Genomic DNA, 12088 nt, shown 5'->3' with positions numbered 1-12088 from the left:
ACATAACGGTAATTGCATCTCCTTTATTATTTTAATTAATAAATAAATATTATAATTATTTAGTAACAATAATTACACCCCTTAACCAATTAAATTACACAAATCCTAATTATTATTAATTGTTACATTGGAACACGCTTTTGTAACCAAATTCACACGGTTTTGTTTTTCCATGCATTGAAAAATACACCAGTTTTAATTTTTAGTACATTCCATTGGGTCATGCAGACATAGAGCCAAGTGAAGTCTGCATAATTTCAAATTGGCATACCTTTTCCATTCTTCTCATTCAATTTCGTTTGCCTCTTGAATCCTATAATAACTACATAATGCATCTCTCATCCACAAGTTCAACCCTAAACCCATTTGCTTTATTCCATACACAATAGTATTTTTATTGCTTTTACGGTTTAGTGTATTGGGAATTGTTGAACCATTATATGAGTCCCTACATCTATCTCTTTGCATCACCTTTTCTTCTTTCATTCTCTGTTATTTATTTCCACCTTCTTCATTCTTTGTATTCTCAATTTTTTATTCTCTTCCTTTGTTCCTCATTCACTACTCTGCCATCATTCAGTTGCTATGCTTAACTTCAGATCTTACTATTCTGCATATCTACGAATTTGATTTTCAATTTTAATTTCTGATTCTCTAATATAATTTTTGTTTGTTTCAGGATTTTAAATTCAGATACGTGAAGACAAAAGTTTTGCTTTATAATAGATTTGTGATTTGCACCATCATCTGCATTCAGTTTCCTTACCTTTAATTCATTAATGTATTTTTTTGCGGTGACAAAGAGTGGAAAATTTGACTGCATCAAGGATATTAACGACCACAAAGAAACGTGGAGTTGATTTAATGAGATAAGAAAGAGAGTATGGTGTTTACTTGATTTTATTACCATAGAGAAGACATAAATCAGAGAAAGATAAAATGATTTTGGATTGAAATAAGCACTTTTTATAAGTGTTTTTGGAGATAAAAAGTTATTTTTACGTTGCTACACACAAAATTTACATCACTGCCTTCTCTTTCCTTCCTCATGGTTACTTCTTTTATTTATTTTTCTTTAATTTTTAATTAAATGGTGAAATGTCATTTCTTACTTGATTTGAAAAATTCAATATAAAAATAATTAAGATTATTTTTATTAATTATTATTGTTAATTAAGAGTCGTTAGTTTTAATTATTAAGATTTAGTTTTTTTAATAAATAAAGTGAAAGGTTTAAATTTTCCTACTTTATTTTTCTAAACTCTTAACTTTTCATTTTTCTACATTACTCTTACTTTATTTTTTTTGAAAAAGAAAAAAAATATATGAGAAATAGAAAGTGGAAAAGTTTAATTACAGAGCATTGCATTGAGAGAGAGATATATTTTGTTTATTTTTTATTTTTATTAAATATTTTGTTATATTATATGAGTATAGAATGAGTATTATCTTCTAAATATTGCTTTAAAAATTTAGGGTGTTATTATATATATATATATATATATATATATATATATATATATATTAATTTTTAATATATAAGACCATCAAATTATCTACTATCTATATAAGAAAATCAATAGCCGATTTAAGGTCATTTTTCATACCCTAATTATCTCATTAATCTCTAAACAATTCTTAGGGTCTATATCAATAATGACATTAATCCACAGAATCTTTTTACGGCTATATAATTAACATACTTAATTATTTGTTTTTTTCCAAAAATTGCAATTGTCTTTTGGTATTGAATGAGAATATGAAAAATGAATGAGAATATGAAAAAAAAGACAATAATTGAATGAGAATATGAAAATATTAATTGAATGATAACAAATAAAAATATTTATTCAATGATAATAAGAAATCGGAAGGCAATAATTTTTTATAAATGAATATTTTACATGGACAATAACAATAGGTGAATACACAAAAAATCACAAGATCATTTTGGTCATATAAAAATGGATTTAATAAATTAAGTATGATTTTTTATAAATTTATCTTAAAAAAATATCATAAATTAAAAGAAAATAATTATATTTAATATTATGACTTAATACAAAAAAAAAATACTTAACTCCTTCTAATAAGAATTTCTGATGATTAATTTTGATTTCAAACTAATAGATAAAAAATATTTATTTAATATTTGATCTAAATTATCTTAAAATAATTGGAATATTCTTACATTACCAAAATATAATATGGTATAATCCATATTTTTTTTTTAATTTTCTTATATATGTAATTCATATAAATACTTATTAATAAAACGTTAAATTAATTAATTCAATTTTATTTTGATTTTCAAATTTGTTTTTGATTTAGAAGCGTCAATTTTATAGGCAACAATAATTTGCTTCTATAAAAATTGTTTCAATCAATTAAGTATGATTTCTTTTATAAATTTTTTAAGCAAAAATATCATATACCTGATAAAAAATGATATATATTATTATTACATGATACAAATAAAAATAAAATTGACATGAAAAATGTTAGCATTTATTTATGATAAGATGTTAACATTTATTCTAAAAGTTGATACATATATTTGTTTTTATTAAAAAACATGAGAAAATTATGATTGATGAATAAACAATTTTTTTTATGAAAGACACAAATTTATTTCTTTTTTATATTTAAAACAAAAGGCCAAGATATCAACTATTATATATTTATTTACTATTTATAAAAATATTATATATAAGTAGTGTACATCCTCATATTTAATTCTTTAAAGAAAACTTTTAATGTATTTAATTGAAAAAAAATGGGTATATGAATTTCACGGGAGAGTTTAAAATTGGGATTGCAATTTTCTCACGTAAAATTTCAAAAGGAAGGATAAGATTTCACGGGAGAGTTTGACTACGATTCTCTCATATAAAAATTTCACAAAAAATAAAGTGTCTTCATGGTTCGGAGGACCATCTTAAATTCCAATAAATTAAATATATGATTCACTGAAGTTCAATGGAGAGTTAAAAAAGGATTAGGATTTGATTTAATTCATAAATTAAATATGATTTTTCAATTTATTTATTTCAATCTAAATTAAAAATTAACTACACACAAATAATTATAAAATGCATTAAATTATTACGTGCCAAATATTTACGTTCCAATTAAATTATTACCATTTTTATTATGTGACCTCTTTACGTGCCAAATATTTATGTTTCAAATAATTCAATCATGCTTTGTTTCTTTTTCCAATTTAATTATTTTGATTCTCAATGTTAATTGTAGCTAACAAGTCTTAAATGCATTATTACTTTAAATATTAATCATATATATATATATATATATATATATATATATATATAAAATCATATTTGACTTAAAGTCTTTTCTCAAACCCTATTATACTTCCAACAGTTTTTCTCGGTTAAAGAAATTAACATATTGGAAACAGAAAATTAACCTTTTGAATTCCCACTCTATTCATTCATCAAATTTTTGTTTCGATTTATAGTAGATTTATGATTCACACCAACCTTTGCGTTTGATTTACTTGCCTTTTATTTATTAATGTATTTTTTTCAGTGACAAAGAGTAAAAAATTTGACTACATCAAGGACATTAACAAAAAAAAAAAAAGTGGAGATGGTTCGATAAGAGAACAGTCTCATTTTTCATTAAATTTTCATAATAATCAACATTAAGAGTTTATTAATAACAATTATACATTAATCAACCTAATAAAAATATTATCTTGAGTTAACAACCCCAAATTATTAATCATAGAAATAATAATATTTTAAAATTAATATATAATAATAATAATATCTCTAAAAGTTATTTATGGCTAAAAAAATTCACACGATTAACTTTTTTTTTTGTTTTCCAATCCTAATTTATTTAATAAAATATTAAATAGTTTTATTTTATTTTATCGCAATAAAGGACCCAATAGAGGTAGGTTTTAGTTGTAGGTGGTAATAATTAATAGTCTTTTTTAATTAGAAGTTTGAAGAAAATGTCATTGGGAATATGTAGTTTTAGGTGATAATAATTAGTCTTCTTTTTTAACATTTGCAATTATTAATATTTTTTAAGAAATAATTGATCTATTATTATAATAACTACTATCATAATTAGAAATTCGATGTCTACCAAAATTAATTTCATGTCCAAGTTTAAACAAATATTTTAATCCGATTTTCATGCCTTCAATTGTCTTTTTTCATCATCAACTCATATTAGCATGCCTTATGTATTTAATATTTGACAATATCTAAAAACAATCATTATTTCTTTTGAATGCTACAAGTTTTCCAATCAATTCCAATATCTAAAAGTAATCATTACGGTTAATTAATCATAAAAAAGTGAAATTTATATAACTCTCTACCTTCCATACAATATCAACAAATATATAGTACCTTGACATAATTCAAATTCAAATAGAGGAATCAATATAAAATAATTGTAAATAAACATACAAAAAAGATTTTGTATAGAATTAAAAATTAAATGCATATAACACCTTTCAATACGCATTATTGTATCTTTCCCATTGAAAATAGTTGACATTACTTCTAATTTTTATTCATTTCTTTAATATCTATAAAAAAAATATTTGACATTAATTCTAATTTATATTCATTTCATTAAATATATCAAATATAAAGAAAGAGTTGGTATATAAATCTTTTTCTGTCAAGATTATAGATAAAATTATACGTTATTTTTTATTTAATAAATGTTCTATTTTTGTTATTGAATATGCAATTTGAATTAAATATTTTTGTTGTTTTTATTTCATTACATTAGTATTTTTGATTCGGTATGAGTAGCTAACACAAATATGATAATTTAACGACATATATGTGATAAGTAACATTAATATTAATAATATACATCTTTTGTACAAATTTTTCTTTGGTAAATTAAATTAAATATATATTTAAAGTTAAATAATGAGATTTAAATGTGTTGCATTGAATTATAATATGTCATTTCATTATTTTTTGTTTCTTGACTTATATAGATGTTATAATTTTTTTTGCAATTTTTTATTTTGATAATTGGAATTTGCAATTTGAATCATGCTCATAAAAAGGCGGGTAGACATACTAGGGGTGGGAGCCCATAAAAATTGTTGATAATGTGCGTCTGCGGAAAAAAAGGCGGGTAGACATACTAGGGGTGGGAGCCCATAAAAATTGTTGATAATGATAGTACATAATAACTACATTATCTCAATTTTTATTTATTTTTTTACTTTTTATCAAGAACTATATTTTTTCAGAGTTAAAATTGTAATCAACAATAATAATTAATTATCTCTAATATTATTTTAATTTTTATCCAACATAAATATCATCATTGAAAACAACTACAAATTGATAAATTAAATTAATATTGATATGATAATCATCATTGAAGAAATTATTTCTCTTAATTAATATATATTTTAATCTAATTCTTTAACCATATCCATATTATATTTATTTAATATTTATACCGACTTTACGTGACCCGTGCAGGCGCACGGGTCCTTTACTAGTTATCAACTCAAAAATTAAAAGCCACTAGAAACATATCAAATAACTAGAAGTGTGTTCTACGAATAATTCAATGGTGATGAAATATAAGCATCAGGTGCATCAAAACAATACTATAATGTGGGGCAGAATCACAATCATTACTAGCAATACTATGGTCCATCCAAGGATCCAGAATTTTCAACTTATGCTAGTTGCTTAAAATTGTGGTTTTACTTAAATTTTGGCTTCGTTTACTCAATATAGGTTGTTCATCACGGTTAAAGACAACACAACAAAATAAGTCACTCAACTCAAGCATTTGACACTGAAACACATAGAAATATGGTCTACCGAACCAACAACTAACTCCTATCAACCAAGCATTTGAAGGTTTGAAACGAGGCGAGGCCGAGCTTGGCAGAAGTCACCAATCCAATCACATGCTCGGGAGCCTTTAGGCTTCATTTTTCTCTCCATTTGAGCCTTTAAGCTTTTAGGCCCCACTTTTCAAGAGCCTTTAGATGTTAAATATTCAACTTCAATTCTAGAGGGTTATGTTACTAAAACTCATATTTACCTTATAAGCCTTAGGTAACATGCTACTTTAAGTTTTGCATAAAATGTAACATAAGGTCAAATTTTACCTTGAGGTCCTTGAAAAGACATGGTTTATACACACAAGAGAGAGAGAGGCAATGATTGAAACCTTGACCTTTGGGGTCATATAGATAGAAACGCATATATTAACATCCATAAATTAAACGATGCAATAATGTTTATACATAAATTCAATTCCATGTCTTCCAAATATGTACATGCATGTTGAAAGGAGTTCTTTACCAATAGCAGTTATAGGTTCTTTACATTTCAAGGATTTCTATATTGCAATTCCTGAAGAAACAATTCTTGCAACAAATGCTTCGGACATGTATGCTCCCAATCTATGGATTGCTTTGCCTGAAACTAAAACCATTTTAGACAATTTTGACAAAGTGACATCAACCATTCGGCTGTTTGTTTCGATATCATTCCTGTTATTTTGGTTCAGCTCTCGGCTTTTAACAAAAGTGGATCAAATTTTCAGTTTTTAAGCTCTTCAATCTTTCACAATGAATGAATATGAAACACGGAGTCTGTGATTTAACACCACATTTACTAATACCATTTGAGTACAATTTTGGGGAATAAATTCATCTTAAAGCCTCTTGGAACTTTATAATTATATCCAAGTTTATACATGTTCTGTTCTATAAACAATTTAAACCAAACTTTGAAGATGAACTCTCATCGAAAATTGCTAAACCAATAATGCTGTAGAAAATAGAATAATGTTCCCTACAAAGCATTTAAGTTCTAAACTCTAAGCCTGGTTCCAAGTGACTAAACAACTTGACGACAGTTCTCAGTACTTTTTTTCAACGCATATTTCAGTAGACTATGCAACTGTAATGCAACCTTAGTAATTCAAACACAGTAGTTTAATTTAGCCACAAGAACACATTCATTCTTAGCTTACTTCACTTAAGTTTCAAGCTTATACCTCTGCGTGCAATTAAGATCTTAGCAATTCAGCCTCAAGTTTAACTAACATTCTGAAACATTAAGACTAGAATTGTATAGATAGTCCTAAACCATAACCTATAAGAAGATGCCCCTGCCCAACTATGTAACAAACTTATCCCTGCTGTCTCTTTCTAACAATCATCCCCTATTAATTCTATCATTCTCTATAACTAACTACTACTGTCAGCTCACCCTTCATCATTCATATCTTCTTTTTAGAATATAATTTCCATATATTAAGGCTGTCATACATTGTGTATGGGTTACCACAAGACTAATAAATTCATCCTCTCAGTCTCGATGAGCATTGAAATGAATTTTTTATCTTATAAAGCATCAAGCTATTTGCTATAGCTAAAGATATTGGCTAGAGGTATTATACAATTACTAATTAGTAATTTGGTACAAATGCAAACCAACACTTCTAAGACAATAATATAATTATAATATTTTATCAATTTTCTTCAAATTTGGAACTTGCCAATCTATCATTTTGTGAAGTACAAACAACAAAAACAGATATCTTTTTTTCTATTAGCTGAAGCAACTATTTTAATGAAAAGATGAAATAATGTTGAAACATAAATTCAAAATGATAATGTATAAATAGAAATGCATCTTACCTATTTTCGGTCGTACACTAGACCTCTCGCAATCATTTCACAGAGAAGCTTCTTTGCCTTATCATTTTCATTATTTTCAAATAGAGAAGAAATAACTATTTCATAAGTTATAGCATCTGGAAGGCAACCATTATCTTTCATTTTTACTAGCAAGGCCATCGCTTCATCAAACAAGCCCTTGTTGCAAAACCCTTGGATCATAACAGTATATGTATAGACATTTATGTTATAGCCTTTGAGCGAAAGATCTTCAAAAACGTTTTGGGCATCCACTAGTCTTCCACTTTGGCACAATCCCTTGATAAGAATAGTGTATGTATAGATATTTGGTTGAATACCCTCGCCTTTAAACTTTGTTAACAATGCAATTGCCTTATCAACTTGATGGTGATTGCATAAAGCATCCAATATAGAACTATATGTAATTATATCAGGTAGTTGACCTCTATCACGCATTTCATCGACAAGCTCCAAAGCATATGAGATTCTTCCCAATTTGCACAAGCCATCAATAAGGGAACTATAAGTTATTGTATTAGGAATGATTTTTCTACAATGCATTTCTTTAAATAGACTTATAGCTTCGTCTACCATTCTAATCTTACAGAATCCATTAATCATGATATTGTAGCTCCGAACATCAAGAGTTACTCCCCTTTGAACCATAGTCTTGAATATACCCTTTGCCTTGTTCACTTCATTTACAAGACAATATCCATCCATTAAAGAATTATAGGTAACAACGTCGGGTTTAATGCCTTCTTTAATCATCGCAGCTAACACATTTTGCACTTCTTTCACCTTTCCTTCCTTACAAAAAGCATCAACCAGTATATTAAAAGTATACACATCCGGGTTGATGTTTTCCAATGCCATTTTGTTAAACAAATCAATTGCTTCTTTTAATTTACCAACAATGCAAAAGCCATTAATTAAAGCAGAGTAAGTGAAAACATTAGGAGAAATCCTCTTAGCAAGCATTTCAGAATATAAATCACATGCATCATTAATAAGTTTATCTTTGCACATGGTGTCAATAATGGTAGTGTACATTACCACATCAGGGTGTACCAATTTCCCATCCACCCGTCTGAGCAACTGAAGAGCAGCTATTGTTTGTCCTGCCTTGCATAAACCATTGATCAAGGTTCCATAAGTAACTTGGTTCAACTCATATCCCTGTGCTACCACGTTGTCATGAAGTTGCAATGCTTGATGGAGGTGACCTTTGAGACAGAGAGCCTTGATGAGTGTAGTAAAAGTTATGCAATCTGGGCGATAACCTTTCTTGAGAATCTTTGTGAATACAGAAAAGGCAAAAGAAATATGACCCAATTGAGAAAGAGAATTGATGAGGATATTGAGAATTACAAAATTAGGAGTAACTCTACTCAATTCCATTTGGTGAGTAAGGGAAACAACAGTGGAATAATGTTTGGCTTTGACAAGAGAATCTAAAATCTTGCCAAATTCAATGGCGGGTGGAGTGGGATTCTTATGGAGCATTCGATTGAACAAGGAAACGGCATCAACATCATCATGAAAATGTTGCAGATAGTGAGAGTATGATCTAGAATTGGGAATGGAGAAAGAAGCAGCGTACCTTAAAAGCGACATTGTTGTCTTGTCGGCAAACTGAACAAACTGTGTGTTGTGTTGAAATTGAAATTGGAATAAAAAAATACGCCCAAAATATTGATTTGGAATTGGAATGAAAAAATACCCCCAAAATATTGAATTGAAATTGGAATGAAAGGAATATCCAAAATGTTGAATTGGAATTGGAATTGAAATGATGCAGATCTTATAGAACACTCAGTTCATTTGGAGATTAAAATTATTTCAGCTTGGATCAATTTATATCAAAACAAATTTATACTGTACTAATTTATGTTTATACCAAAAAAAAAAATTATATAACTTTTAATAAATGTTAGAGTTAAATATCTTTATTTTTGAAAATGAGTTAAATATCTTAGTAGTTGTTATTAGACTTAGGTCAATTTTTTTATTTTTTTTTTAATTTGCTTTTACTAATACAAGAAGGAGAAATACTTGCATGGATACGAACCTAAACCCATATTTTTAGGCACAACCAATGAAAATAGAGAGAATATAAATTTATTTAAATTTTAATTTTGTTTTTAATTGGCATCATGGGGTGGTTGAGATAAAAGAGGAGAGAGACAATTTCATTTTTATTTTTTAATTAATAAAAAAATGTGATTGGTTGTGTGTAAGTACAGGTGTTATGGTTGTGTCTATGTAAATATTTTTCTACAAGAAGGACAACTCCTACTAAAAGATCCTAATCAAGATGGAAATTTTAGATTTATGTAAAAATGTTATCTAGTTAAGTTTTGTTAAGTTTAAAAATTCAAGTTGTTAACTTCTGACAACTTGTGTTTTGTTTTATGTAAGAACTATTGTTTGGTTATTAAGCAAATTGTTAAGGTTTATTGAACCTATGATGTAACGTTAAGGTATTTTGAACCTATAATGTAATGTTAAGGTTTTTTAAATAAATAATGTTATGTCTGAATATTGGTGCTTAACCTATAATTTGAATCTAGGATTGTTGTTGGCATTTTGAACCTATGTTATGTTTGAATTTTGAATCTATGATTGTTGTTGGTATTTTGAAATCAACTAATAATATTATGATTATCCTTTAATTGAGTATAAAGCAAACATATTCTTCATTGTTTATTATGCTCACTTCTTCATTGTACACTTATTTGAGAATGTTGTTTTTTGTTTTTCAGGGACTTGTTGCGGTATTTGAGGAAATGTGTGATAGAATTGAGCATAGATTGTGCCTTAGACATTTGTATGCTAATTTCAAGAAACGGTTTGGTGGTGGAACCTTGATTAGGGATTTGATGATGGGAGCAGCTAAGAAGATGCAGTCTCTAGGGTTAGCCGTGTAGGTGAACAACCCGGTGTGTGGGAGGGTCACTGATTTGTGCCTCAAAGCCTGTAGGTGAGAGGTTTATTTTAATCACTCAGAAGCTGTGAAGCAATGAGTGAAGTTTTGTTCTTGGAGGAAGCTTGTAAGCAACTTCAAGTTAATGTTGTGTTTATTTGTGTTTATAGTGTTGGGAATTAGGCTGTCGATGCAGTGGCTGAGTTGTTGATTGCTAGACATCATTGCTATGATTGGGAGTGGAATGGAGATGTTCCATATCTAGGGAGAACCTAGGTAGAGATTGCATTGGGTAGGGTTTAAGTGCGAAGTTGTAAACGGGGGAGTTTAGCTTCAAATTAAGAGTATTGATAGTGGATTTCCTTCCTGGCTTGGCTGCCCCCAGAGTAGGTTAGTTAGAACCGAACTGGGTGAACAATTCTGTGTGTTGTTTATGTTTCTGCATTGTTTGTTTGTTTGTTCAGTTTGGATGTCATAACATCGTTCATGACATCAGCGTTTGATTTAATGACTGTGCTGTCACAGAACCTCTGCAAAGCAGATTTCTTTGTGTTAACTGAATTAATATGATCCCAACACTCATGGACTTCTGCATGTCAGAAGTAATCAAAATATGGGGGATCTGTATGTACTGCCTCAGCTAAGCTGATGACAGAAAAGGTGTCGTAACATTGTGTATGACATTCTGAGTCTGTCTTACCAGAATTTTCAAATCCCATGTAGACATGTTGTAGCTGCCTTAAGCTATAGGAAGCAAAACCCAGATGATTTTGTGGATCGATTTTATACAAGAGAAAAGTTTAAGTCGTGTTATGGTTTTTCTGTTAGCCCTATTAATGGTCAAGATATGTGGCCAGAGGTTGAAGTTGAAAAACCCCTTCCACTTGCATACAAAACTGGTCCAGGTAGGCCTAGGAAGTTGAGGATAAGAGAAAGTGGGGAGGATGGTGCTAGGAAGACAAGGGATGGGGTTGCATATAAATGCACCAAGTGTGATAAGTTTGGTCATAATGCCATGACATGTAAGAGCAAGACACAAGACCCCAGTGCACTAAAAAGAAAGGTAAGTAATTTGTGATAATGTTTAACATTTTTTTGGTTAGTAACATAGTTTGTGCACGCTTCTGATTATAAATCACATTTGTGCAGAGAAAAGTAAAGAGTCAGCCTTCTGGAACTGCTGCCAACACTAAGAACATGGAGATTGATAATGCCAACATTGAGACTGTTAATGCCAACACTGCTACTGAGTCTTCTGGTGTGGCTTATGATGCCAATATTTAGACTGCAACACCTGATTCTGAGACTGAAATACATGGTGACGCCAACACTGAGCCTACCGTGGAGCCAGACCAAATCCAATTACCAACAGTTCAGAGTCAAAGTGGATCATGTGTTGTAGAGTCAAGCAAGCATAAATCTAAGAAAACAATGCCCAAGAAACCAATAGTTAAGAGAAGGCAGAGTGAGAGGGTTAA

General features: G+C 28.8%; 1 protein-coding gene across 1 annotated transcript; it reads right to left on the bottom strand.

Annotated features, from left to right (window-relative positions):
• Positions 1-5060: 5060 nt before the first annotated feature.
• Positions 5061-9525, bottom strand: LOC131653292 (pentatricopeptide repeat-containing protein At1g12300, mitochondrial-like). Its single transcript, XM_058923394.1, has 2 exons — positions 7685-9525; positions 5061-6455 (listed from the first exon to the last, which is right to left on the bottom strand). Exon 1 carries the CDS (start codon positions 9299-9301, stop codon positions 7685-7687), a length of 1617 nt encoding a protein of 538 aa, XP_058779377.1. The 5' UTR covers positions 9302-9525; the 3' UTR covers positions 5061-6455.
• Between the last annotated feature and the right edge of the window lie 2563 nt (positions 9526-12088).

Source organism: Vicia villosa, linkage group LG2 (genome assembly GCF_029867415.1).
Source record: "Vicia villosa cultivar HV-30 ecotype Madison, WI linkage group LG2, Vvil1.0, whole genome shotgun sequence".
Classification (NCBI taxonomy): Eukaryota; Viridiplantae; Streptophyta; class Magnoliopsida; order Fabales; family Fabaceae; genus Vicia; species Vicia villosa.
The sequence above is the reverse complement of the archived record's forward strand: the minus strand, read 5'-3'. Positions and strand labels throughout refer to the sequence as shown.

Coding starts and splice junctions, on each gene's coding strand:
- LOC131653292 (XM_058923394.1), bottom strand. CDS start 9,301: ATGTCGCTTTTAAGGTACGCTGCTTCTTTCTCCATTCCCAATTCTAGA.